Source organism: Acipenser ruthenus, chromosome 42 (genome assembly GCF_902713425.1).
Source record: "Acipenser ruthenus chromosome 42, fAciRut3.2 maternal haplotype, whole genome shotgun sequence".
Classification (NCBI taxonomy): domain Eukaryota; kingdom Metazoa; phylum Chordata; class Actinopteri; order Acipenseriformes; family Acipenseridae; genus Acipenser; species Acipenser ruthenus.
In genome coordinates, this window is record NC_081230.1 from 1,141,390 (window position 1) to 1,168,286 (window position 26,897).

The 26,897-nt window shown below is 45.4% G+C and overlaps 1 protein-coding gene across 1 annotated transcript in view; it reads left to right on the forward strand.

The window, feature by feature from the left end:
* Positions 1-905: 905 nt before the first annotated feature.
* Positions 906-26,897, forward strand: part of LOC131709231 (macrophage mannose receptor 1-like) — a 60,329-nt gene continuing 34,337 nt past the window's right edge. The window contains exons 1-5 of the mRNA XM_059011375.1: positions 906-947; positions 7,994-8,335; positions 18,245-18,586; positions 19,100-19,420; positions 20,799-21,140. Of these exons, the coding sequence (XP_058867358.1) occupies positions 911-947; positions 7,994-8,335; positions 18,245-18,586; positions 19,100-19,420; positions 20,799-21,140 (1,384 nt within the window). The 5' untranslated portion in view covers positions 906-910. The remainder of the gene's footprint in view (positions 948-7,993; positions 8,336-18,244; positions 18,587-19,099; positions 19,421-20,798; positions 21,141-26,897) is intronic.

Consider the following 26,897-nt stretch of genomic DNA (forward strand, 5'->3'; position numbering starts at 1 on the left):
GTCCCATTCAATCGACTGATCTCAATCAGATCAGCAGGCACAACAGTGTTTTTAAGCGCTGTTCACACTTGTATCAGTACAGTTTGTTTCGTTATAGAATATACCCGTACGAAACCACTTTCTGTCCTGACTCACTTTCCAGTACCGGTACAGTACAGATACAGTTGCGATATACCTGTCCACATGCATGATGTTTAAATCGACAGTGTTGGGGCTCTGAACTCGTTTCCATGACGACCGCTGTCACATCTGTTAGAAGCGGATCCGTTGTTATGTAATACAGCATGTTTTCCCGTCCTGTCCATGTACAGTATTTAGTTTTTGTCTTTTTGTTCGTCTCGATTAAATCGGATATTGCAGGTTCTACTGTAATTGTTAACGAGTAAAACATTACTGTGAAAGCACCAATACATCATGAACCTAAAGAAAGCAATGCAGATGAGGAATTGTTATGTGTTTAAGCACGGGCATGCATCAAACTCTTCAATACTTCAACACTGAACTGAACACATGAAAATATTCAGTTCTAATGATATTATTTCTCTTCAGCACTGTGGTATCACAGACCTATCAAATATACAGTGGTGTTTATTTTGTAAACAGCAGTCTTGGAAGATGGAACACATATGCAATGTAATTCCTCAATAAATAATACAAATAAACATTTCTATTGAGGTGAAATAAACATTTCTATTGAGGTGAAATAAACATTTCTATTGAGGTGAAATAAACATTTGAGGTGAAATAAACATTTCTATTGAGGTGAAATAAACATTTCTATTGAGGTTCCAATGTGATTGAGTGTTGTGTTTTTATTGTTATTTTGTTTTGCTGTTCTTTATATTTGAAGCTTCCCTCTATGAAGGTGATTAATAGGAAGTCTTCTCTTTCTAATGCAGAGTCTGCTGTGATGGGGGAGAGGGGGCTGCTCATCCTTCTGCTTGCAGGTGGGTTTCCTTTATCTCTGTTTTTCTCACTATTTGCTTTGGTATTTTCCACATTCCCTGCCTGTATGTTACACATTATTTTACATGTATATGGAGAGGTTCCTAGCCCTCTGTGTTCAGTCTGCCTGTCACAGGGTGCGTCCGTGTGTGCGTGCGTGCGTGTGCGTGTGTGTGTAGGGGGTATATTGGGTTGGCAGGGAGGGAGGGGGTTACATTTCTCCCTGTCATATCACGTGGAAATGTGGCTGGAGCCGACAACTGAATACATGATTAAGTGATTAAATAGGCTCCAGACACGGGTGAATAGAATAGGTATTGACGGGTGGTAATTAGTGAGGACACAGATCTTCTATATACACAAGATGGTCACCTCCGCTGGCTTAACATTGGAACTTCCTTCCGTGCCTGAGCGGTGCATCATGGGAATCCAAAGAGTGCCAGTAGCGACTTTTCCCCTATCTATAGAATGCAAAATCTGCTTAATTTCCTATTCCAAGGCTTCTCTTTTTAAAACTATTGCATTTTAAACAAGATTAACCTAGATTTATTTAGAGACACACCTCCTTAACACATACGTGTTATTCTTTATACAATCAATGTTTTCACCTGGCCTGACGAGAGCTCTTTATAGCCGAAGTGCTGTCCGAATTGCTACTTTCATGAATATTCATGCGCAGTCACAGACTGGGGCGTGGTTTGATTTGGTAGCGGGTAGATGATGATTATTACACCGTGTAACAATTTATTTTTTTTGGTTCCTGGGTAGTAAGTTCAAAGTCCAGTATATCCTGGTGGAAGCGCTAGCCTTGCTCCTCCGAGTACGCTCCCATGTTCTCCTTGAATTTATCAAGATGAGCATCAAGGATATGGACTTTGAGGGACATCCTACAGCCCATTGTGCCATAGTTCTTCACCAGAGTCTCAACCAACTCCACATAGTTTTAGGCCTTGTGATTGCCCAGGAAGCCCCGAACCACTGCAACAAAGCTGTTCCAAGACGCTTTCTCCTTACTAGTGAGCTTCTTGGGGAATTCATTGCACTCCAGGATCTTCTTTATCTGAGGTCCGACGAAGACACCAGCTTTGACCTTTGCCTCAGACAGCTTAGGGAAGAAGTCTTGAAGGTACTTGAAGGCTGCCGACTCCTTATCTAGAGCTCTGACAAATTGTTTCATAAGGCCCAATTTGATGTGCAGTGGTGGCATCAGCACCTTCCGGGGGTCCACCAGTGGCTCCCACTTGACGTTGTTCCTCCCCACAGAGAACTTGGTCCGCTTGGAAGGGTCCACCATGCAGAAGTAGCAGTTGCTTGAGTGGTCAGTGGGTTCCCGCCAAATTCTTGGGATAGCGAACTTCATGGCTCTCTTTTCCCCTCTGTACCATCCTACAAAAATACATTTATTTCACCCATGACTAATGTGTAAGAGATTCTCGCAACATTTTTCATATATGATATATTTTTTCAATAACATTGAAAATTGTAAAACATTTTAAAATTAAAAACTTTTACAATTTTAAAATTCCGAGCAACAATTGTCCATCTTACCTTCCAGAGTTTTTTTGCAGTGCTCGCAGGTGAAATGAGGTGCCCAGGGTTTGTCTTGATCCCCGGCAGGCATGCCGAAATATGCCTTGTAGGCCTCACACATCTTAGCAGATGCTTCCACGGAGTACTTTTTCGCTCTTGTCTTGATAAATTGGCCGCAGACATAGCAAAATGCGTCTGGAACTAAACTGAACTGGTGGGCTTAAGGCCCCTTGTGGCAGAGCAGGGCTCTGCCCTTAAAAATACTGGCAGGGAAGGAGTTAAATTCTCCTCCCTGCCCAGGTTGATTGTGTCAGGTGGGAGCAATCAGTCAATTCATTATTCAATTATGGACTTAGCCACCTGGCATAAAAGGAGGCCTCAGCCTCCCAGTTGGAGGAGAGAGTTCTGGAAGGAGAAGAAGAGTGTTTTCGTTTGTGCTGTGTTTTATTAGTTATTGAATCCAGTGAAGGCAACGCCCAGCCTGGAAGCCTTATTTTGTAAGTTTTGTTTTGTGTCTATTTTGTGTTTTGAAACCTTTTTGTTTGGCCATCGTGCCTGTTTATTTTTTGTATTTTTGTTTATTAAAAAGCTTTATTTTGAACTTCAAACTGTCTCTGAGCCTCAACCTCTGCCAATCCTGTCACAGTTGGTGCTCAGAAGTGGGATAACGCCACCTGGAGGCTCAGGGCAGTATTTTTTTTTGTTTGTTTTTTGAATTTTGTGAGTTTTTTTGAAAAAAAAAAAATGGGCAAGAAGAGCAGACAGAGGCAGTGACAGAAACAGCAGCAACAACAGCAGCTGCCACCACCACCCCAAACCCTGTTGGAGGACCCAGCGAGCCTCTTCCCGTGGTGTTCCTGGTGCAGGAAGGAGGATCATCGGTGGAGGTCCTGTCCAGATGGGCCACCAGCTGACTGGTGTGGGCGCTGTGAGGCGGATGGCCACAGCTGGGCAGGATGCCCCCACAACCCGGACCAGAAGCAGCTGCAAACCCCGTCCTCGGCAGCCACCCCACCACTTCCAACATCACCGCCTTCACCACCATCACGGGAGATCTGGGAGTGGCTGGTGCACCCCGAAGCAGACCTCCCCCACGACCTTCCCATAGCCATCCGCACGCTGTGGCGTCGAGATGGGGAGAGGTGGGAAGAGTGGGAGAGACGGCATCACCCGGTTTCCCTCCAGGATATAGCTAGCATGGTGCTTGATTACCTGGAGGTAGACATGGGAGGGGCTCCCGTCATTGAAGTAGAGGAGTGGTGCGCTCACTGCTGCCAGTACGGGCATGAAGAGAACGCGTCCCGAGAGCCAGAGGGGGTGGAGCTGCCGTCCCGAGAGCCAGAGGGGGTGGAGCTGCCGTCCCGAGAGCCAGAGGGGGTGGAGCTGCCGTCCCGAGAGCCAGAGGGGGTGGAGCTGCCGTCCCGAGAGCCAGAGGGGGAGGAGCCGCCGTCCCGAGAGCCAGAGGGGGAGGAGCCGCCGTCCCGAGAGCCAGAAGGGGAGCCGTTGCCGTCGCCCAGAGAGGGGGGGCCGCTGCCGTCGCCCAGAGAGGGGGAGCCGCTGCCGTCGCCCAGAGAGGGAGGAGCCCGAACGTCCACAGCCCGAGAGGGAGGAGCCCGAACGTCCACAGCCCGAGGGGGAGGAGCCCGAGCGGGAGGAGTCGGTGCATCCACGGCCCGAGCGGGAGGAGTCGGTGCGTCCACGGCCCGAGAAGGGGAAGCCCACAGGCCCAGGGCTGAAGGGACCCGCAGGGGAAGAATACAGGCTGTTTTCACCACCACCGCCAGCAGAGGGGGAACAGCCGGAGCCGCCGTTCCCGCCTCCGCCAGCAGAGGGAGACGAGCCGCCGTTCCCGCCTCCGCCAGCAGAGGGAGACGAGCCGCCGTTCCCGCCTCCGCCAGCAGAGGGAGACGGGCCGCCGTTCCCGCCTCCGCCAGCAGAGGGAGACGGGCCGCCGTTCCCGCCTCCGCCACCAGAGGTGCCACCATCGCTGCTCCTGCTGGAGGGTCCATCCTCCCTGCCAGCGTTCATGTTCTTGGATGGTCCGGGGCCCCCGCTGTTGAAGAAAGCTTGGGGGAGCCGACATCAACCCCGCCCACCACCGCCCGTTGAAATAGCCCACCCAAGGGACATAAGGGGACTCTTGGGGGGAGGGCTTGGGTTCAAAGGGGGGGGGGGGGAGTTTGGCCGATTACGGCCTCCGTACTTTGTACGTGGAGGGAGGTATGTGGCAGAGCAGGGCTCTGCCCTTAAAAATACTGGCAGGGAAGGAGTTAAATTCTCCTCCCTGCCCAGGTTGATTGTGTCAGGTGGGAGCAATCAGTCAATTCATTATTCAATTATGGACTTAGCCACCTGGCATAAAAGGAGGCCTCAGCCTCCCAGTTGGAGGAGAGAGTTCTGGAAGGAGAAGAAGAGTGTTTTCGTTTGTGCTGTGTTATTGAAACCAGTGAAGGCAACGCCCAGCCTGGAAGCCTTAATTTGTAAGTTTTGTTTTGTGTCTATTTTGTGTTTGAAACCTTTTTGTTTGGCCCTCGTGCCTGTTTATTTTTTGTATTTTTGTTTATTAAAAAGCTTTATTTTGAACTTCAAACTGTCTCTGAGCCTCAACCTCTGCCAATCCTGTCACACCCCTGTATTTATACTACTATTTATATTACTGGAAAGTTCTAGAAAGTTCTAGAAGTTACTCCGAGTTTACTCAGCACTGAATCTATCTGGAATGTTCTGGAAATTAGGTAAATTTCAAAATATCACTGTCCTGGTCACAAAAGCAAAGTTTGTGGGGAATAATAGCCATTTTCTATACTTTTGAGGCATAAGCAATTAGGAAATGACACTTACTACCCAGGAACCAAAAAAAAAAAAAAAAATTGTTACACAGTGTTATCGTTGATAATTGCCTAATCGAATCCGAAATTAGGTAAAAACAATATGTCTTTCAGTGCTTTCAAACGCATTTATTTAGCTGAGGATACTGCTGACGCTGCAAGTCAGAGTTGCGAGTGGGGAGCGCAGTTTCTCAAATTTGAAACTTATGTAACACCACCTGCTGTCCACAGTGACACAGGACTGGCTGAACGGACTTGCAACAATTTCAACTGAACATGAACTTGCCCCAGACCTGGATCTGCAGGAAGCACTGCATGCCTTTGCAGCAAAGAAAAGCCAGAAGAGTCATGTTTTCATCATCTGGAAGACATTTCTTCCAACTGAAATCATTACTGTCATTTTAGTACATTATTTTAATTAACGTGATATTATGGCAATAGTGTGTGTCTGTGAAGGGCAGCAAAATGTGTAAAGCCAGACCTGCCAAGCGGTTAACAAGATAATTAATAGCCAATGATTCCCTCGGCCATAATATAAAATGAAAGAAGTTGTTTATAAACCGGTAACCAGTGGTGTATCACTGGGATCAGTATTAGGTCCTCTGCTATTCCTAATCTACATTAATGATTTAGATTCTGGTATAGTAAGCAAACTCGTTAAATTTGCAGACGACACAAAAATAGGAGGAGTGGCAAACACTGTTGCAGCAGCAAAGGTCATTCAAAATGATCTAGACAGCATTCAGAACTGGGCAGACACATGGCAAATGATATTTAATAGAGGAAAGTGGAAGGTGCTGCACGCAGACAATAAAAATGTGCATTATAAATATCATATGGGAGATACTGAAATTGAAGAAGGAATCTATGAAAAAGAGCTAGCAGTTTATGTTGACTCAGAAATGTCTTCATCTAGACAATGTGGGGCTATAAAAAAGGCCAACAAGATGCTCGGATATATTGTGAGAAGTGTTGAATTTAAATCAAGGGAAGTAATGTTAAAACTTTACAATGCATTAGTAAGACCTCACCTAGAATATTATGTTCAGTTCTGGTCACCTCGTTACAAAAAAGGATATTGCTGCTCTAGAAAGAGTGCAAAGAAGAGCAACCAGAATTATCCCGGGTTTAAAAGGCATGTCATATACAGACAAGCTAAAATAATTGAATCTATTCAGTCTTGAACAAAGAAGACTACACGGCGATCTGATTCAAGCATTCAAAATCCTAAAAGGTATAGACAATGTCGACCCAGGGGACATTTTTTACATGAAAAAAGAAACAAGGACCAGGGGTCACAAATGGAGATTAGATAAAGGGGCATTTAGAACAGAAAATAGGAGGCACTTTTTTACACAGAGAATTGTGAAGGTATGGAACCAACTCCCCAGTAATGTTGTTGAAGCTGACACCCTGGGATCCTTCAAGAAGCTACTTGATGAGTAGATCAATAAGCTATTAACAACCAAACGAGCAAGATGGGCTGAATGGCCTTCTCTCGTTTGTAAACTTTCTTATGTTCTAAAAGACCTGCGGCTTTGTCTGCCACAGCCTCCGAGGCATTATACTGTGTTACTAGTTGTTGTCTGTCCTTGACAACCAAGCCACACTGCTTGACTGCTCATGAATATGCATGACAGTGGCAATTTCTGACAGCACTTCAGTGATAAAGAGTTCTTGTCAGGCCAGGTGAAAACATTGATCGTAGAAATAATAACATGTTAAGGAAGCTCTAAATAAATCTAAGTGAATCGTGTTTAAAAATGCAATTGTTTTAAAAAGACAATGCTTTGAATAGGAAATTAAGCATATTTTACATTCTACAGATAGGGGATAAGTCGCCCTTCTTTGTTTATGTGTTTCTGCTTCTTGGTCCATGATGTCATCACTGCAACCACTCTGTCACACCCCACCCAGCTGTTAGCATTGCCTCTAGCATCATTTCCTCTGCCGCAGCGCCCCGCACAGCTGTTAGCGTTGCCTCTAGCATCATTTCCTCTGCTGCAGCGCCCCGCACAGCTGTTAGCGTTGCCACTAGCATCATTTCCTCTGCCGCAGCGCCCCGCACAGCTGTTAGCGTTGCCTCTAGCATCATTTCCTCTGCTGCAGCGCCCCGCACAGCTGTTAGCATTGCCACTAGCATCATTTCCTCTGCCGCAGCGCCCCGCACAGCTGTTAGCATTGCCTCTAGCATCATTACGCTGCCGGAATACCTCGCACCGCTGTCAGCCCTTGTGCCTTTTATTTTGACCAGTGTGGTGTTGTTAGTTTTTGTATCATTTTGTGTTGTTCATTTGTTTAATTAAAAGGCTCATTAGTGCATTTAACCGTGCAGCTTTCTGTGTCTGTGCCTGCAAATACCATCTGGGAGGCTACAGCGCCACACAGGGTAATACCTTACATCAATCAGAATAGATTTCAAAATATCTTCATGTATTTGATGGAACATATTGCAATATATTTAAAAATGAATAAATCTCCATTGATGTTAAAATATATGAAAATATGTTTCTAAAATTTATTTAAATACAAATAAAATCTATTTTTTTTTTTTAAATGTCTTCAGTTCCTCGGCGGGGACAGAACATTTCTGAGAATGAGCTGGTATAGGATGCTAACCTGTCTCAGTCTATTAATCTTTCACTCCACTAGCTATCAGCATGTTAATAATGCTGTTTATTCTTTATCAGGGTTTTGTGTGCCTGCGTACAACCAGATCAGAAAACACGTGTTTGTGGAAACTGAGAAGAGCTGGTCTGAAGCTCAGAGCTACTGTAGAGAGAAGCACACAGACCTGGCCACTGTGAGCAGCCAGGAAGAAGCAGAGCAGCTCTTAAATATTGCAGGAGCTTCTCTCGGGGAGTCCTGGATCGGGCTGTATCGTGATGACACACAGAACTGGCAGTGGTCTAACAGCGATGATGTCATCTACTCCAACTGGAGGGCAGACCTCTTCTGTGCTTCAGTCAATTCAGACGGAAAGTGGACTGATTTACCCTGCCACCTTCAGAAAGCCTTCATGTGCTACAAAGGTAAAGACGTAATAATTGCTATATTGCAATTGATTATTCATTTATTTCAGTTCTTATAATTATTAAGCATCCCTGTGAGGGGCACTTGTATGAGTTTGCAAATCCACCCACTCCTACAGCTGCTAATATCTCAAACTATTTCAGCTTGCAAATATTTTCAGTCAAAACCCTGAATCCAAGTTGCCCTTGAAAGGATACAAAAACATACAGTTATTAGATGTGTTTGGTGTGTTTCAGAGGCAGTTAAAAAAGATACCTACATTTTGTTAGTGATAGATGGATGGATCTATAACACTGTGTTTCCACCCTCTGGTGAGGTGTAGGGCTGGCAGGGGTTTGCTGTGTGAAGGCTGAAATCTTCTCTGGGAGTTCTGTGGCAGTTCATTTCTTTCAGATCCAGGAAAGTCAGTCTCTGCTTCATCTCCTAGTACCTGAGTGCTGCTGGTATTGGGCCGGGTATCTGTATATTTCACCATACTCTCTGCAGCTTCCAGGATGCTGGGCATTGAGTTGTCTGCATTTCCACTGCGCTCATGGCAGCTCTGACCTCTGCAGACAGGTTACGTATGAACAGCAGCTTGACGCTCTTGTCTACATTGTTCTCTGGATGTGCTTCACCTGCATAGTAAAGGAGTTTCAGCTCCTTGTAGAAGTCTCTCGGGTCTTCATCCTTCTTACATTGTCTGAGACAGGCTGTGTGCAGGGCTGTGCAGGGATCGCTGTACTTGGAGCATTTCCCTGATAAGGCAGCGCACAGTTTCTCAACATTTTTCCTGGTCCACTCCAGTACTGTGTCTACAAGTGTGAGAGAGAGCAGTCTGGCCTTATTATGCAGATCACTTGTCAATCCCCAATCGTTGATAATGTCCTGGATATGACTGGTGTGTCCCTCAGTGGTGATGCTCTTTTTAGCTGCTGATAGTTGACGCTAACTTGTGGTGTAAACCATTAGTTCTCAGTTCAGGTTGGCGTGCTTCACCATTGCACATTGCAGAGTTGTAGACTGGGCTCTGGGCTCTCCAGGGACTTGCCTTCTGGGTTGTGCAGTGTATTCAGGAAGTGAGGTTACGCTCTGAGCAGTGCTTGGAACAGTTTCTTGGAGACGATGGTCTATCCCAGAGCCGTGCCACTTCCCTGTGGAGTTTTTACCAAGTCCTTCAGGCTCTCTGCCTCAGTATTGTTCACAATTGGAGAGGATGTTTTAACTCCAAGTAAAAGTATTTGAGTTGAAATCAGATTCAGATTCAGAATGTCCTCCTCTTGTTGCAGCAGCGTGCTTAGTGGTTTATTTGACTCTCCATCTGTTGCTGGAGATCTTCGATCTGTTCCTCTCTGTTCTGTAAATCCCCGGCTGCAGTGCTTAGTTCAAGTTCATCCACTCTTCTCTCCAAACTTGTTACATCAGAAGTAAGGGAGGAAGTTAGAGTTTGTCTTCTGGACCAAGTCCTTTTAGATTTCAACATTTTTACAGGCCTGTCGCCCCCGACAGCAGCATAGTGGGCAACTCTGGATGCAGATCTCACTTTTGAGGGCCTGTCACCCCCGACTGCAGCATAGTGGGCAACTGTGGCAATGTGCCCCGCCCCTGTGTGCATTTGTGTGTTATATGTTGTATGTTGCGTGCGTGTGTTAATGTCGGTGTATAGAGATTGGTACACGGGATATAAACGGGTCTGTGTTTCACGTGTATTTAAAAATGTAGATTTATATTTAGGCACGAGGAGGGCACAAATCACTTCACGTGCTTGTAAAATGTAATGTGTGGTCACGGGAGTACACTTAACTAATTCACGTGCTGGGATTCAAGTGAGTAATTAATTAGTAATTGAATCCCAGCACAACAGTATATATAGAAGCATATTTCTGTCACTCGGGGTTGGGTGTTTGGTGAGTAGAGAACGGGATTGGAGACGGAGGTATTTGTGAAAAGTAAAGAATAGTTAAATCTGCTCACCGTGTTTTGTTCGTCTGTCTGTGCACTGTTTAGTTCGTTTTGTTTGTCCTTATAGTGCCGTGTCCAGTGTTTTTGTCTGTTCCAACCTTTTATTTTCTGTTCTGTTATTAAATGCTGAGTGAAAGCATTCGCTCAGCTTCACCAAACCCCAAATCTCTGTCTGTTTATTTCCTGCATCTGGTCTGATGCCACCCACTCCGGCCGTCTTTTTGACACGTGGTGTCAGAACCGGGACGACAGCGCCTCCAGGGCTCAGGCCAGAGCGGGAACCGCAGTTTTTTTGGGGGGGAAAATAAAAAAATAAAAAAAACAAAAGGAAAAGAAATGGGGAGAAGAGGCTGGAGAGGAGCACAGGAGGGCAAAGGGAGAAAGGCGGAAGCAGGGCTGTGGTGTTTCGACTGTGGCCAAAATAGCCACACCACCTGCTCCGTCCACAGGACCCTTCAGGCAATGGCCCAAAGACTGGGATGGGGGGAGTGGTGCCCTGGCTGTGGGGCATATGGGCACATGGTGGCCCTATGCCCCATGCAGGATGAAGAGGAGCCCTTGTTGCCACGTCCTATGCCTGAAGGGGAGGAGCCTGAGCATCCACAGCCCAAGTGGGAGGAGCCTGAGCGTCCACAGCCCAAGCGGGAGGAGCCTGAGTGTCCACAGCCCAAGCGGGAGGAGCCCAAATGTCCTACGCCTGAGTGGGAGGAGCCCGAACGTCCTACACCTGAGTGGGAGGAGCCCGAACGTCCTACGCCTGAGTGGGGGGAGCCCGAGCGTCCACAGCCCAAGAGGGGGGAGTCGGTGCGTCCACAGCCCAAAAGGGAGGAGTCGGTGCGTCCACAGCCCAAAAGGGAGGAGTCGGTGCGTCCACAGCCCGAAGAGAGGGAAGTCGGGGCTTCCACAGCTCCAGGACCCAAGCTGCCAGCAGAGGGAGAATGCCTGCTGGTTCCACCTCCACCAGCAGAGGGAGAATGCCTGCTGGTTTCCCCGTCAAAGGCGGAGCCGCACCAGTTCCCTGCAAGAGAGGCAGAGCAGCACCAGTCCCCTGGAAAAGGGGGAGACTACACGCTGCTCCCACCTCCATCGGCAGGAGACTACATGCTGCTCCCACCTTCACCGGCAGGAGCAGAGCAGCCGGAGCTGCCTCTGCCTCCGTCACCTCCACCGGCAGGAGCAGAGCAGCAGGAGCTGCCTCTGCCTCCACCACCGCCAGGAGCAGAGGAGCAGGAGCTGCCTCTGCCTCCACCACCGCCAGGAGCAGAGGAGCAGGAGCTGCCTCTGCTTCCACCACCGCCAAGAGCAGAGGAGCAGGAGCTGCCTCTGCCTCCGCCATGTCCACCAGCAGAGGGTGAATGCCTGCTGGGTCCCTGTCCACCAGCAAAGGGTGAATGCCTGCTGGTATCACTTCCCCCACCAGCAGAGGATGAATGCCTGCTGGTATCACTTCCCCCACCAGCAGAGGGTGAATGCCTGCTGGGTCCCTGTCCACCAACAGAGGGTGAATGCCTGCTGGTATCACTTCCCCCACCAGCAGAGGATGAATACCTGCTGGTATCACTTCCCCCACCAGCAGAGGATGAATGCCTGCTGGTATCACTTTCCCCACCATCCCGAGGAGAGGAGCGGGAGCTTCCTCTGCCTCCATCACCATCAGGGGGAGAGAAGCAGGAGCTGCCACTGCCTTCACCAGAAAGACCAGGACGTGAAGCTGGCGGCCCTCAGCAGCCCTTGCATAGGCTGCTGAGGGAAGCATGGGGAAGAACCGCCCGGCCACAGAGGCCGAGAAGAGGGCCAACACCCGCACCCCGGCTGGTCCTGACTCCCTGCCACGCTTCACCCAAGGATGCCTGTCTGGCATCGCCTGGGGCTGCCTGTCACGCCGCATCGCCTGGGGCTGCCTGTCGCGCCGCATCGCCTGGGGTGGCCAGCCGCGCCGCATCGCCTGGGGTTGCCTGCCGCGCCGCATCGCCTGGGGTTGCCAGCCGCTCTGCATCGCCTGGGGCTGCCTTTTGCTCCACACAGGGTGCAGGGTGCAAGGGAGAAGTGGAGCTCCCGCTGCCGCCTCTATGGCCAGGGGCTCCCCTCCCAAGTTCGCCTCCCGAGGGTCCGCTGCTGCTGCCGTCGCCTCCCGAGAGTTCGCTGCTGCTGCCGTCGCCTCCCGAGGGTCCGCTGCTGCTGCCGTCGCCTGGGGTCGCCAGGGATCCTGCTTCGCCTGGGGTCGTCGAGGGTCCTGCGTCGCCTGGGGTCGCCGGGGCCTCTGCTTTGCCTTGGGTCGCTACACTGTGGCCAGAGCTCCATGAAGGGGAGCTGCTGGCTATGAAGAAAGGGGGGGAGGTCAGGAGACCAGCTCCCCCAGCCACATTTCCGTGGCAGGAAACACGGTGGCCGGAGCCCCACGGAGGGGAGCTGGCGGCCACAAAGAAGTTGGGGGAGGTCAAGAGACCAGCTTCCCCAGCCGCACTTTCGCTGCCGGAGATCGGGGGAGAGGTCAGGAGACCACTTTCCCCAGCAGCAGTTTCGCTGCAGGAGTGGACCAGCATGCTGTCAGCCGTGCCACTACCGGCAGGGGTGCTGACAGCATTGCCAGCCATGGGCCCACTGAAGCCTCCCTTTCCAGCCCGAGACTTTGTCCTGGACTGCTGGGTTTTTAAGGGGGGAGGTGGCCGTTGAGGCCATGTGTGCTGCGCACAAGGGGGGGTATATGTGGCAATGTGCCCCGCCCCTGTGTGCATTTGTGTGTTATATGTTGTATGTTGCGTGCGTGTGTTAATGTTGGTGTATAGAGATTGGTACACGGGATATAAACGGGTCTGTGTTTCACGTGTATTTAAAAATGTAGATTTATATTTAGGCACGAGGAGGGCACAAATCACTTCACGTGCTGGTAAAATGTAATGTGTGGTCACGGGAGTACACTTAACTAATTCACGTGCTGGGATTCAAGTGAGTAATTAATTAGTAATTGAATCCCAGCACAACAGTATATATAGATGCATATTTCTTTCACTCGGGGTTGGGTGTTCGGTGAGTGGAGAACGGGATTGGAGACGGAGGTATTTGTGAAAAGTAAAGAATAGTTAAATCTGCTCACCGTGTTTTGTTCGTCTGTCTGTGCACTGTTTAGTTTGTTTTGTTTGTCTTTTTATTTTGGCGTATAGTGCCGTGTCCAGTGTTTTTGTCTGTTCCAACCTTTTATTTTCTGTTCTGTTATTAAATGCTGAGTGAAAGCATTCGCTCAGCTTCACCAAACCCCAAATCTCTGTCTGTTTATTTCCTGCATCTGGTCTGACGCCACCCACTCCGGCCGTCTTTGTGACAGCAACTCTGGATGTAGATCTCATCTTTGAGGGCCTGTCGCCCCTGACAGCAGCATAGTGGCAACTCTGGATGCAGATCTCATCTTTGAGGGCCTGTCGCCCCCGACAGTAGCATAGTGGGCAACTCTGGATGCAGATCTCATCTTTGAGGGCCTGTCGCCCCTGACAGCAGCATAGTGGCAACTCTGGATGCAGATCTCATCTTTGAGGGCCTGTCGCCCCCGACAGTAGCATAGTGGGCAACTCTGGATGCAGATCTCATCTTTGAGGGCCTGTCGCCCCCGACAGTAGCATAGTGGCAACTCTGGATGCAGATCTCATCTTTGGATTCTTCTCACATTGCCAGGCATTGTCTTTCTGAGAGCCTTCCAGCGCAGCAGTAGATTGACTTTGCCATTCGATCATCTCAGGCAAGTTGCTTGGTTCTTGAATTGCAGCATTGTAGAGGAATGCAGAGATCACCATTTCCTATTCCTACCCTATTATGACTAGGGGCTCTAGTGATTGTAAAGTAGGAGTTAGCACTCAGTATTCAGTGAATCCTGATTGCTAACTTATTCTGTGTGTGCCTGTGTCTTTAAATAAAGGGATAGTTATTCTAAGAGAAATGTAATGGCAGTCCTTCGTAAAGATAATGAAAGAACAGGGAATTTCTCTCTCCCGTTTATTTACAGACGAGCTTCTATGGGAAGGTAAGTCTTGTTAAAAATCTATTCATTCAGTGTTCAGTTGCTGCCCTGTTGTAGTCATGCAATGGAGACTACAAGGTTAGACAAAAAACAAACAAATGAGTAAATAAACATTCCACAATGAAAGGTGTTATAATGTGTGGCACGCTTCCTGTGAATATATCTGGGATACAGGTCAGGGAATTAGTTAAGGAATATTATACAGTAATAACATGTATGCTATTTACTGTACAGTCACTTACTCAGTACATAACACACTCAGCGTCATTAAATTAGGTTTTTAGAGGTAGTTGATATTTTCCTCAACAAGTAACTGGATTATTCCTAATGTTTGTCTCAAAATTAGTTAAATAATTTCTCAATGCAAGTCAAGAAAAAAAAAAGAAAGAAAGAGAATTCCTCAGACTCAGGTAACGATTGGTTATCTGACAATGTTCAAAGCTTCTGTACTTTGTGGTACAACAATAATAGCACAACTAATTTAAAGGATAATGCAAATAATAAAGGTAATAACAGCTTAAAATATTGACTATAGAAAATATTAAAACAGACAGTTAAATAATCAGGAGATTGGATGATATATATATATATATATATATATATTAGTGCTGTGAAAAAGTACATTTTTCACATTGTATTTGGTCAGATTTTTTTGTGGGTTGTAGTAGTATATAGAGGGAGTCTGAGAGAAAAAATGACACCAAAGTTTGGTGCTTCTTTCATTTCTTTGGTGTGCAAGGTAATCAAACATGCAATCTTCAGGTGTGAAAGTTATTGCCCCCCACCCCTCCGCCAGTTAACTCAACCAATTTAAAGGGATAATTAGGGTCAGCTGGGCCAGCCCTGCCCAATATAAATCTGACTAACTTTGGCCCTTACCATCAGAGTGAAGTTGTCAGCACACAGGTTCTAGAGGCACATCATGCCACGAACAAAAGAAATTCCTGAAGACCTCCAGAAAAAAAGTTGTTGATGCCTATCAGTCTGGAAAGGGTTACAAAGCCATTTCTAAGGCTCTGGGGCTCCACCAAACCACAGTCAGAGCCATATTGTCCAAATGGAGAAAGTTTGGGACAGTAGTGAATCTTCCCAGGAGTGGCCGTCCTGCCAAAATCTCACCAAGCGCAAGGCGTAAAATCGTCCAGGAAGTCACAAAGAACAAAGAACCTTAAAACAACATCCAGGGATCTGCAGACCTCTCTCGCCTCAGCTAAGGTCAGTGTTCATGACTCCACCATCAGAAAGACACTGGGCAAAAATGTGATTCATGGCAGAGTAGCAATGTGGAAACCATTGCTCACTAAGAAGAACATGAATGCTTGTCTTAAGTTTGCCAAAAAGCACCTGGATGATCCTCAAGAGTTCTGGAACAATGTTCTATGGACAGATGAGTCAAAAGTGGAACTTTTTGGCCGACATGGGCCCCGTTATGTCCGGTGAAAACCAAACACTGCATTCCACAATAAGAACCTCATACCAACGATCAGGCATGGTTTGGGGATGCTTTGCTGCATCAGGAACTGGACGCCTTGCCATCATTGAAGGAACCATGAATTCCGCTCTGTATCAGAGAATTCTACAGGAGAATGTCAGGTCATCCGTCCGTGAGCTGAAGCTGAAGCGCAGCTCGGTCATGCAGCAAGACAATGATCCGAAACACACAAGCAAGTCTACATCAGAATGGTAGAACAACAAGAAATTTAAAGATTTGGAATGGCCTAGTCAAAGTCCAGACCTAAACCCCATTGAGATGTTGTGGCAGGACCTGAAATGAGCAATTCATGCTTGAAAACCCACAAATGTCACTGAGTTGAAGCAGTTCTGCATGGAGGAGGGGGTCAAAATTCCTCCACAGCGCTGTGAGAGACTAATCAAGATTTCCATTACACAAGAGTAGATGTTAAAACTTCATGCTGATTTGAACTCGGCTCTCGCCAAGATAAGCACCAACTAAGATGTAGCTTTACAGTAAACTAATGTGATCCATCTGTGTCTCTATCCATTTACGTTTCCTTCCATATGATGATGTAGATATCCTTCTGCCTGGTGTTGATGGCTGAAGTGTAATGCTGGCTCCAGGGATCAGCTTATTTTGCCTCCCTGACGCATCAGCACACACAACGGCTGCAATGCTGGCTCCGGGGATCAACCACAGTGCGGTCTCCCCAGCGCATCAGCATGACAACCGTCTGGATTGAGCTAAGTAGGGTACATCTCTGGGGTCTACAAGTGGGCACCTTCCATCCTCAGTGTTTTGTCGACTAGCCCACGACACCTCAAGAGGGCACGATGGTGATTCTGGCGTCCCAGCATCACCCCCCTCCGTCCCCCACTCAACTCAGCCCAGCTTACTTACCTGTACATCAGCGTTTCTTTCTTTCTATTGTGCTTGAGATCCCCAGCCAGAATCTTTCCTACTCAACCACAGCCAATAACTACAGGAAGCACTTGATTGCAGTTATTGCTGCTAAAGGTGGCGTAACCAGTTATTGAGTCTAAGGGGGTGATTACTTTTTCACACAGGGGAATTGGGTGTTGCATAACTTTCTTTAATAAATAAATGAAATATGTATCAAATTTTTGTGTTATTTGTTCACGCAGGGTCCCTTTTATCTAATATTAGGTTTTGTTTGAAGATCTGATAACATTTACGCACATGGAGGCAGTTTGCGGTCGTCTGCTGTCACACAGAATGTTACAGTTGTGCTGCTTCTCTGTTTTTCTCCCAATTTGTGAACTGTTGGCAAAATATGGGTCTTTCCTGGCCGAGGGGGTCTGATCAGCATTTCTGATCAGACCAAGCTGGTACTGTTTGTTAGAAACACTGAAATTGTAAAAGCTCCTCTTTGAATTCCTCATGAAGGTGATGATGCTTCTTTGAAAATGGCTGCCTGTATGTCATGGATGATTCGAGATCGGGCAGGAAGGTTTTCATTCTTTTCTCAGCAGTCAGTCATGTTGCTGTTGTGTATTCGGGTAGTGATGTATGTTCCTCTTTTCTCAGCAGTCAGTCATGTTGCTGCTTGTGTATTCAAACAGTGATGTCTTTGTTCCTCTTTTCTCAGCAGTCAGTCACGTTGCTGCTTGTGTATTCAGGCAGTGATGTCTTTGTTCCTGTTTTCTCAGCAGTCAGTCACGTTGCTGCTTGTGTATTCAAACAGTGATGTCTTTGTTCCTCTTTTCTCAGCAGTCAGTCACGTTGCTGCTTGTGTATTCAGGCAGTGATGTCTTTGTTCCTCTTTTCTCAGCAGTCAGTCACGTTGCTGCTTGTGTATTCAGGCAGTGATGTCTTTGTTCCTCTTTTCTCAGCAGTCAGTCACGTTGCTGCTTGTGTATTCCTATGTCTCTGCATTTGCGTACTGAGTAAATTACACGCGGTGATAACCTGTGTCTCTGCATTTGCGTACTGAGTAAATTACACACGGTGATAACCCGTGTCTCTGCGTTTGCATACTGAGTAAATTACATTGATTAATTATTGATAACCCGTGTCTCTGCGTTTGCATACTGAGTAAATTACATTGATTAATTATTGATAATCCGTGTCTCTACGTTTGCATACTGAGCAAATTACATTGATTAATTATTGATAATCCGTGTCTCTGCGTTTGCATACTGAGCAAATTACATTGATTAATTAGTGATAGCCAGTGTCTACACATTCACAGACTTAAACTCATTACTGAGAATATCAAACTGTTTGCAATGTGATCTACAATACCCAACTGAGAATAACGAAACAGGAATAAATTAGCCAACTAAAAAATATACTTCTGGCGTAACAACTTTCTGAGAATTTTGCCCCTTATTTTTAAATAACACAAAGATGTACTTGACTGTAGACAAAGCGCAGTTTGTGATAAATTGTAGTATTGATGAAAACAGTTTGTTTTGGGTTCAGAGCCAGCTGACCTCCACAGCTCCCAGCCTCTCAGCTGCTGTTTGTTTGTGTTTACAGAGACCAGCAACATAACTGAGAGATACACCCTGATTGAAGAATTGAAAACCTGGACTGAAGCTCAGCAGTACTGTAGAGAACACCACACCGACCTCGTCAGTATAAAGAACGCCAGTGAAAATGAAGAAATAGTGAAGAAAGCGCAGGGCAAGTCCTTCTGGATAGGCCTGTTCAATGAGCCCTGGAAGTGGTCACACCAGGGGGATAGCTACACATTTCACAACTGGAACAATGGGCAACCAGACAATAGGGGAGGCGATCAGAACTGTGTGTTGATGAGTAACACTGGTGGATGGATTGACTATGATTGCAACGATCAGATCTCCTTCTTCTGCTGTGAGGGTGAGGACCCTGTTCAGACTGTGTTCTTATTTAATTCAGTGTAAACCTGCAGGTTCAAAGAGGGAAGCATGATGAGATCTCTCACAATAGGTCCTCACAGAATCAATCACAGAGGATCTAAATGGGGTTAAAAGGGTAAAAAAACAGTTATATTTCCTTAGGCTTTAAGGTATTGTGCTGTGCTGTGCAATATCCTATAATAACAAGACATGTTCCTTTACACATTCTAAAATAACATTAGCATTGATTGACAGTGAACTGAGTTTTTCTCACAACGATTTCTTTGTCTACCTGGTGTTTCCATGACCTTCGTCACTCATGCCAGAATGATACTCGTGTTACAGTACAAACCACAAGCATGTTAGTATATTTATTATCACCATACACTTCTACTAGTGTCCTACCTTCTTACAAGACCAGTAATCTGTGACTGTTGGTTCCATTTCCAGTGGAAATCTTTTCACTGAAGAACAAGTTTTCACTCATCTTTATTGTGCTGTCCCCTCTCCCCAGGCGGCTCCTCTGGTCAGTGTTTCTATGGAGGAACTGGGAAGACATGGCAGGAAGCTCAGAGCTACTGCAGAAACCAAGGCAGAGACCTGCCCACCATTCAAGACCAGGCCAAGGTTAATAAGCTTATAGGCCTTATACCTTCAACTAGTAACGGGTATTGGATCGGGCTGTATCGTGACAAAGAGAACTGGCAGTGGTCCAGTGGAGGTGATGTCATCTACTTCAACTGGGGACGATACCTCTTCTGTGCTTCAGTCAATTCAGAGGGAGAGTGGGAGGATTCACTCTGCAGTCAGGGAAACTATTTCATGTGCTACAGCGGTGAGTTGAGATTCAATTCCTTTGTTAATGAAACAGCTGACTGGACTGGGGGTTGAAGCCAGGTCCCCTGGATACTGCACAGGGGCCATAATCTTGAAACGTTCAAAAGAAGAAACATCCTCTCAAATACAGTATGTTTCTAAGTTTATTATTAAGAAAAAATGTTAAGAAGGTGTGTTATTCATAACAGTTTCTTATGATTGTTTTTCCTTCATAAGAAACTTAAGAAAATGTGAATTCTTCAAAGAAATGTTCTTATTGTTTTGTTTAGATTGTTTATATTCCAGACAGCAAAATCCTCGTCTTAAATATGTAGCCCTTATTAGACATGTAGAAGAAATATGTTTAGCAGTTAAATAACTATTTGTATTAGAATAAAAGGTGATAAAGAGGGTTGTAGCTTTGCTGTATTGTGTGTAGTGGGCTGAACCTCACATGACTGATTTGTTTGTATGCAAATGAGGTCTGACAGGTATTCTGCAATATATAAAAGTTGCATCTCCCTGTTGCAAGTTAGTTTCAGTCACCGTGAGCAAAGAACAGACTTTCATAAACAGCTGATAGCACAGCAGGTGCTCGGTTGGCAGGTGATTCCCTAACCTACACTAGGCTACATAAATGCCATGTTTCCTGAGGTACAGCCTCCACAGTGATGAGCCAGTCTCGTTGCTCATTTCAAATGTAACTTTTCTTTCTCTTCTAAACAGTGTTGTTGTGATCATGCACTGGTGGTAGAGTTTGTTTTTAGAGATTGAGGTTAGCAGTTCTATCATCCTGCTTATCATACACAGGCAATCTTATGACATCCGGGTCTCGCACCACCACCATGTACAAAAAGACTGTACAATAGCAACGATTATAGGAAATTATTGTTCACCATGTATAATAATATAAATAATTAATACCACAGCCACCTGAACTCTGCCTCAACCAATCAGGTTCCTGGTAGAGTGCTCATTATCATGCAGTCGACGCCCTCAGAGTTTAGAATGTTGAAACTGTCATTGGAACAGGCTGACTTCAAAACAGACAAATAGCAGCCAGTACAGGAAAGTACAGTACGGGGGGGGGGGGGGGGTGTCATAATGATACTGTTTGCTTCATATTGATTGTGCATCGACTGTGAGGAAAATATGAATAAATTGAAAAAGAACGGTCATTATTCCTAAATCATTAAATAGACTCCCCCATCCCCCACTTTGCTATTAAATACTTTTCAGACATAAACTAAAGAGACTCCCATGCACTGCTAGAGATGCTGCTTTTCAGGACCTTGATAGCTGAGCTGGGTGTGACTCGGGTTCAATCACTATACAACAGGAGAGCCAGCACACCTCCACAGATGACATTGATTTTGATCTGCTGCTTGTGTTTACAGAGACCAGCAACATCACTGAGAGATACACCCTGATTGAACAACTGAAAACCTGGACTGAAGCTCAGCAGTACTGCAGAGAACACCACACCGACCTCGTCAGTATAAAGAACGCCAGTGAAAATGAAGAAATAGTGAAGAAAGCGCAGGGCAAGCCCTTCTGGATAGGCCTGTTCAATGAGCCCTGGAAGTGGTCACACCAGGGGGATAACTACACATTTCACAACTGGAGCAAAGGGGAACCAAACAATGGGGGAGGGGATGAGAACTGTGTGGTGATGAGTAAGACTGGTGGATGGAATGACTCTGGCTGCCACTTTCAGAAGTCCTTCTTCTGCTGTGAGGGTGAGGACCCTGTTCAGACTGTGTTCTCATTTAATTCAGTGTGTACCTTCAGGTTCAAAGAGGGAAGCATGATTAGATCTTCAGTAGGTCCTGCTGGTGACAAATCTACCAGTTTCCACTTTGAGAATCAATCACAGGCTCCCTGCTCAGGCTGATGGGATGGTCAATATCCTTCCAGAGGTAACAGGGTGATGTGGATTGCAGCTATCAGTACCCCTTGTTCTGCTGTGATGAAGGCTCTCTGTTCAGTCTGTGTTCTTGTTCAGCTCAGTGTTTGTACCCCAGTCTGTGAGCAGGGACTCAGAGGCTCAGTCCATCTGATCCTACAGTAGCTGTCTGACCTCCAGAGCAGGGCAGGGTGTAGCCTAGAGATCTGAAGAACCAGAATCCAGCCCGGTCATTAAGAGAGTGAGAGGGAGCAGCTCCCCCTCATTGTTATACCCAGGAGAGACGTGTGCTGTGATATACATTCTTACTGTCTATTTATTATATTTATTTTTGAAAACAATAAACCATGTCATTCTCAGCATTGCCCTGGTGGAGACAGCAGCATAGACACAGTTTCATTGAAATTCATTTGAACAATACACTTGAAACAGGAAACACTAAATCTTGTTGTTGTGTGTTTTCTTTACAGATTCAGACCCCACAAGCCCCCCTTCCACTCCGCTCTCTCAAGGTAAGTGCAGTTTGAAGAGGGCAGTTTGTTCAGTGTGATTGACAGCCCACACCATGAGTTATAAATGAATCTCAGTGTTATCAACCTCACTAATTTAACAGTGAGTTCACCATTGCCCTGGTGATGACAGCACCACACACACTGACACACCCAAACACACGCACACAGACAATGTCACTCAAATATATTTAAACAATAATGTAGAAAGACAAATGATGTTTTATTTCTCCTGCAAATCCAAACCTCTCAAGCCTTCTCTCAACTCTAGCCTCTAAAGGTAGGAATGTATTAGTTCAGTTTGAATGTGGCTTTGTATTAAATGACTTATTGTTTGATTGTATTAGTATTTATTTATTGTCCTGGTGGAGACAGCAGCATAGACACAGTTTCATTGAAATGCATTTGAACAATACACTGGAAACAGGAAACACTAAATCTTGTTGTTGTGTGTTTTCTTTACAGATTCAGACCCCACAAGCCCCCCTTCCACTCCGGTCTCTCAAGGTATGCAGTGTAATCACTTCAGTGGATTCAGAACCACTGCAGCAATATGGCTTTGTTATAAACTTCCTTTTTTTCTTTTTACAGAAGGAGAATCCTCGAGCCCACCTTCCACTCCGGTCTCTCAAGGTATGCAGTGTAATCACTTCAGTGTGATTCACAAACCACAGTAGCATTGCAATCTCATGTGTCATGTGAACTACTACACCTATTGAAGCCATGTGAGATTTGTGTGAAAAAATAATGTGAAAGCTGAACCTAGCGTGAGGCAACTGCCTGCCTGACACCAGCTCCCTGCAGTGCAACTCAGGACATCTAAACCAGGGCCTCTCAAACTCAGTCCTGGGGACCCCCTGTGTCTGCTGGTTTTCATTCCAGCCGAGCTGTCAATTACTTAACTAGACCCTTAAATTGAACTGATAATGTGCTTAATTAGAGCTTTTTACTTGTTTTCAGCTCTTGAACAGTTACATATTTCAAGTTAGCTGTAACATTTGATAAGTAACTTGAACTGCAACTGTTTAAGAGCTGAAAACAAGTAAAAAGGTCTAATTAAGCACATTATTAATTCAATTAAGGGTCTAGTTAAGTAATTGAGAGCTCGGTTGGAATGAAAACCAGCAGACACAGGGGGTCCCCAGGACCGAGTTTGAGAAGCCCTGATCTAAACCACTCACTGTAGACTTTTCTGTTCAGTGTGATTGACAGCCCACCTCATGTGTCATGTGATCCAATTAAAGCTGCATCCAGTCCCTGAAGTAGTTACTGATCTCATTTCACCCGTTAAAGCTGGATTGGAATGGCCCAGCACTGTGATTAGACACCCCTGCACTAGAGCTATATAAGCTGAGGAAGAGTGTGTGCAACTATTCAGCAACAACACTAGGAGAGCTGAAGACTGTCTTTCGGCTTGGAATCCTAATGTACAGAGTTACATTATATTGTACAGTACAAAGAATATGTCTTTTTAAACAAAATCTACTGCCTGACAATGTCACCCTGCACTCGAATGATTTTCTCATCAGTAGGCTATGCTGCAGTGTGTACAGGTTACATTGTCGCATGTGAGATGCAAGTGCAGTCTGGCTCATGGATAATCTGAACCACAGTGCTGTCATAAAGAAGTGCAGGCTGATGGCAGCTGTAGAAGCACATTTTAAATATTACTGCAAACATTAAACCAACACTCATGACTGGCACATGAATAGCACATGAGTGTCACACACATAAAAGCATATTAAAGTAAATGAAATTATTATTATTATTATTATTATTATTATTATTATCAGCAGGCAGTCCACTCCCCGAGGAGCTCCACCTGATCTCTCACAGTATGGTCTGGCCGGAGGCTTGGCAGTACTGCAGGGATCACTACACTGACCTAGTGAGCCTCACAAGCCTGGCTGCACAGAACAGAGTGTCGGAGCTCGTCAGGAACAGCACTGCGTCGCGATTCTGGATCGGACTGCACAGAACCGTTGTGTATGATAAGTGGTACTGGGTTGCTGGTAAGGATAAGAAGGCCCGTCTAAACTACACTAACTGGGCCCCCGGAGAGCCCAACAATCCTTACTATGAGCACTGTGGGGAGATGGTGCTGCGGGAGGATGGGGGGGCTGAGTGGAATGATCTGTGCTGCTATGAACAGCTCCCCTTTATCTGTTTCAAAGATTAAAAACATCCTGAAAAGCTTTTACAGCAGTGGCTCTCAAACTATCTCCAGCTGGGACCCCTTTAAAGGCACTTTAGTCTGAAAAAAGCTATTTACTAAAAAAATGATAGAAATATCTCGATCTAAATTGTGTGAACATGGAATGTGTGAATAATAAAGCAGAAAGAAATCTTGTATCTGACAGAGTTTGCAATGCCATGTCTGCTCTGTATAAAGAGCTGCTGCAATGCACTGCAGCCATCGCGGATGGTAGGTCTGCTTGAGATGTGGTTGTTAAAAACCTTTCTGTGACCCCCAGGGGTCCCAACCCCCAGTCTGAGAACCACTGTCTCCACAGAACCCAGAGCTTTACTATAGAGTAGTGCAACAAAATACTACACATTCCTATCAGAGAATCCTATGTAGCAGTCTTTAATGATATACATCACTATGATATTCCATTCTGTACTTGTTTAATATCCTATTGTGTGTGTGTGTTCTGTACAAGGCTCGACATTAACGTACATTTGGTAGCATTTTGCTACCAAAACTCTTAATTTGCTACTAGTTTTTTCCAAGCAGTAGCATTTTTCTGATCCCTTACGCTGCAGTTTATATGACTGACCCTGAGTGAACACGCCGATGAATAAATGAACAGATTAAGTAACCACACGGCCAAACTTCAGCGAGACACTCACGCATGCGCATATCTCAAAGCAGTGCAGAATTCTGTACGACAGCACCCGGGGAAGATACACGCGAGGAACACAATGCAAATCATATGGAGTACAAATACTGTCACTAATCACAACGTGCATACAATTTAAAAGTTTATTTTATAGACCAAAAGTAAAATTAAATAACTGATAAAACATAACAATGTTATAATATAACAGACAGTGACCTAACAGGATATGAAGTTTATTCAGTGTCTATAAAATGCTAATTTAATCTGTATGGAGAATAGAGGCTCCAGTCTTGTTATAATGTTAATCCTGGTTTCACACATAATAGAGAATTATTACTTTATCAAAATTATATCTATGAAAAATATATATATATATATAATAAATAAATCAGGAGCAGATAGCTAGCTATAACGCTACCATGATCCAAGTCTTCCTTGCTTTATCAGTACGAATAAGAGACGGGACACAATATTGAGGTGCATTAATTTATCTATCTATTCATTTATCTATCCAGGTTTCTTTTTAGGTGATAGGTACCTAGGTGATAGTTTAGGTTATTCAGTCTATTTAAAACAGTCGGTAGCTGTTTTATTTTTTTAATATATATAATTATTAGTTGACCATTTTTTATTATTATTTGTTTATTTAGCAGACGCCTTTATCCAAGGTGACTTACAGAGACTAGGGTGTGTGAACTATGCATCAGCTGCAGAGTCACTTACAACTACGTCTCACCCGAAAGACGGAGCACAAGGAGGTTAAGTGACTTGCTCAGGGTCACACAATGAGTCAGTGGCTGAGGTGAGATCTGAACCGGGGACCTCCTGGTTACAAGCCCTTTTTTTAACCACTGGACCACACAGCCTCCTTTCCAGGCAGCTAGCAAATCCTCACTACTGCCTTAAAAAGATAGCTCTATGGCTCTATGATTCTCTATTGTTTCTGCTCCGAGCATGATCTCCTGTGCTTACTAACTATTCCAGCAATTGCGGCTTCTGAAAAGACTCCTCAAGGCTGATTGTGATGAAGCGAGGTGGGGAAGCATACAAGTGTTGCTCATACTTCAGTGTACAATGCTTCAGGGCTTCAGTGCGCTGCGCAACGCTAATATGCTTCCCCACCTCACTTCCTCACAATCAGCCTTGAGGAGTCTTTTCCGAAGCTGCTTCACTTGTTTTTTTTAATTCTGGATCCACAGCTGTTTAAAATGCAGCTTGTTAATAAACTGCTGCATCCTGGTACCATTGCTGTGGCTCACTTGGTCTGATTGAGGACGCAGCAGCAGTTTGGTTTTAGTTATTATCATCTAGAACGCTGCCTTTTGAAATATCTACATGATCCAAACTGAAGTGTAAAACACAAGCAAACAAAAAGGGGTCCAGTGATAATACTGTGGGGTCAGTAAGCTTTCAGAAAATGAATCGGACCACCTTGGTTAGCCGTGCTTTAGTATAGGATAGAGGGGAGAAGCACAGAGGGGGGGATGGGTTAACTTGCAATTCTCATTACTGTTTCTTTTAAGCACTTTCTTGTCTTTAAATATAACAATAGTTTTACAATATTGTGTTAGTTTTTACATAGTTAGAAGTTTTTATATATTTAAGAGCGTGTGTCTGTAGTTCAGCCTGTATGAGGTCATCAGCACAGTATACAAAAACTCCACTTTGAAAACAAAAGATAAAGAAACCTTTTATTTTCCTTGTTTGCACTTTTGTGTTGCTTCCCTGAGCTGCAGCAGAGCGGACAGTCATACCCTCTGCTGCTGCAGGTAGTGGCAGGAGTGAGTCTGGTTAGGGTTAGGCCTGTTTAGTGACATCAGAGTGACACAAAGAGTGTCCAGAAAGCTTCAAGGAGGGAGGAAGCTTGTGTGCCTGCCTGCCTGCAGCTGAAACGACCTGCCTCTAGGGAATGCAAACAAACTGGACAGCCAACAAGGCCTGGTTTCTGATGAAGCAGATTGCACCTCATGCTGTTCTATTGAATGTAGTAAACAGGCACACCGTAGTTATATTTGAATATGATGCTGCAGTTTTAACTAAACAGGAAACATGTAATAGAGTGAGTCATAGCTCACTGTTTATAGTCTGTATTTCTGTGTGGATTTCTTGGGATTATAAAATTAATAAAGGTTTACTGTTTGAATCATCAGTCTTTTTGTTTCTTGATTTCTGTATATATAACAAATATCACTATATCACTAAGAACTTCACAACATTTTAATCATCCTGAAATATAAT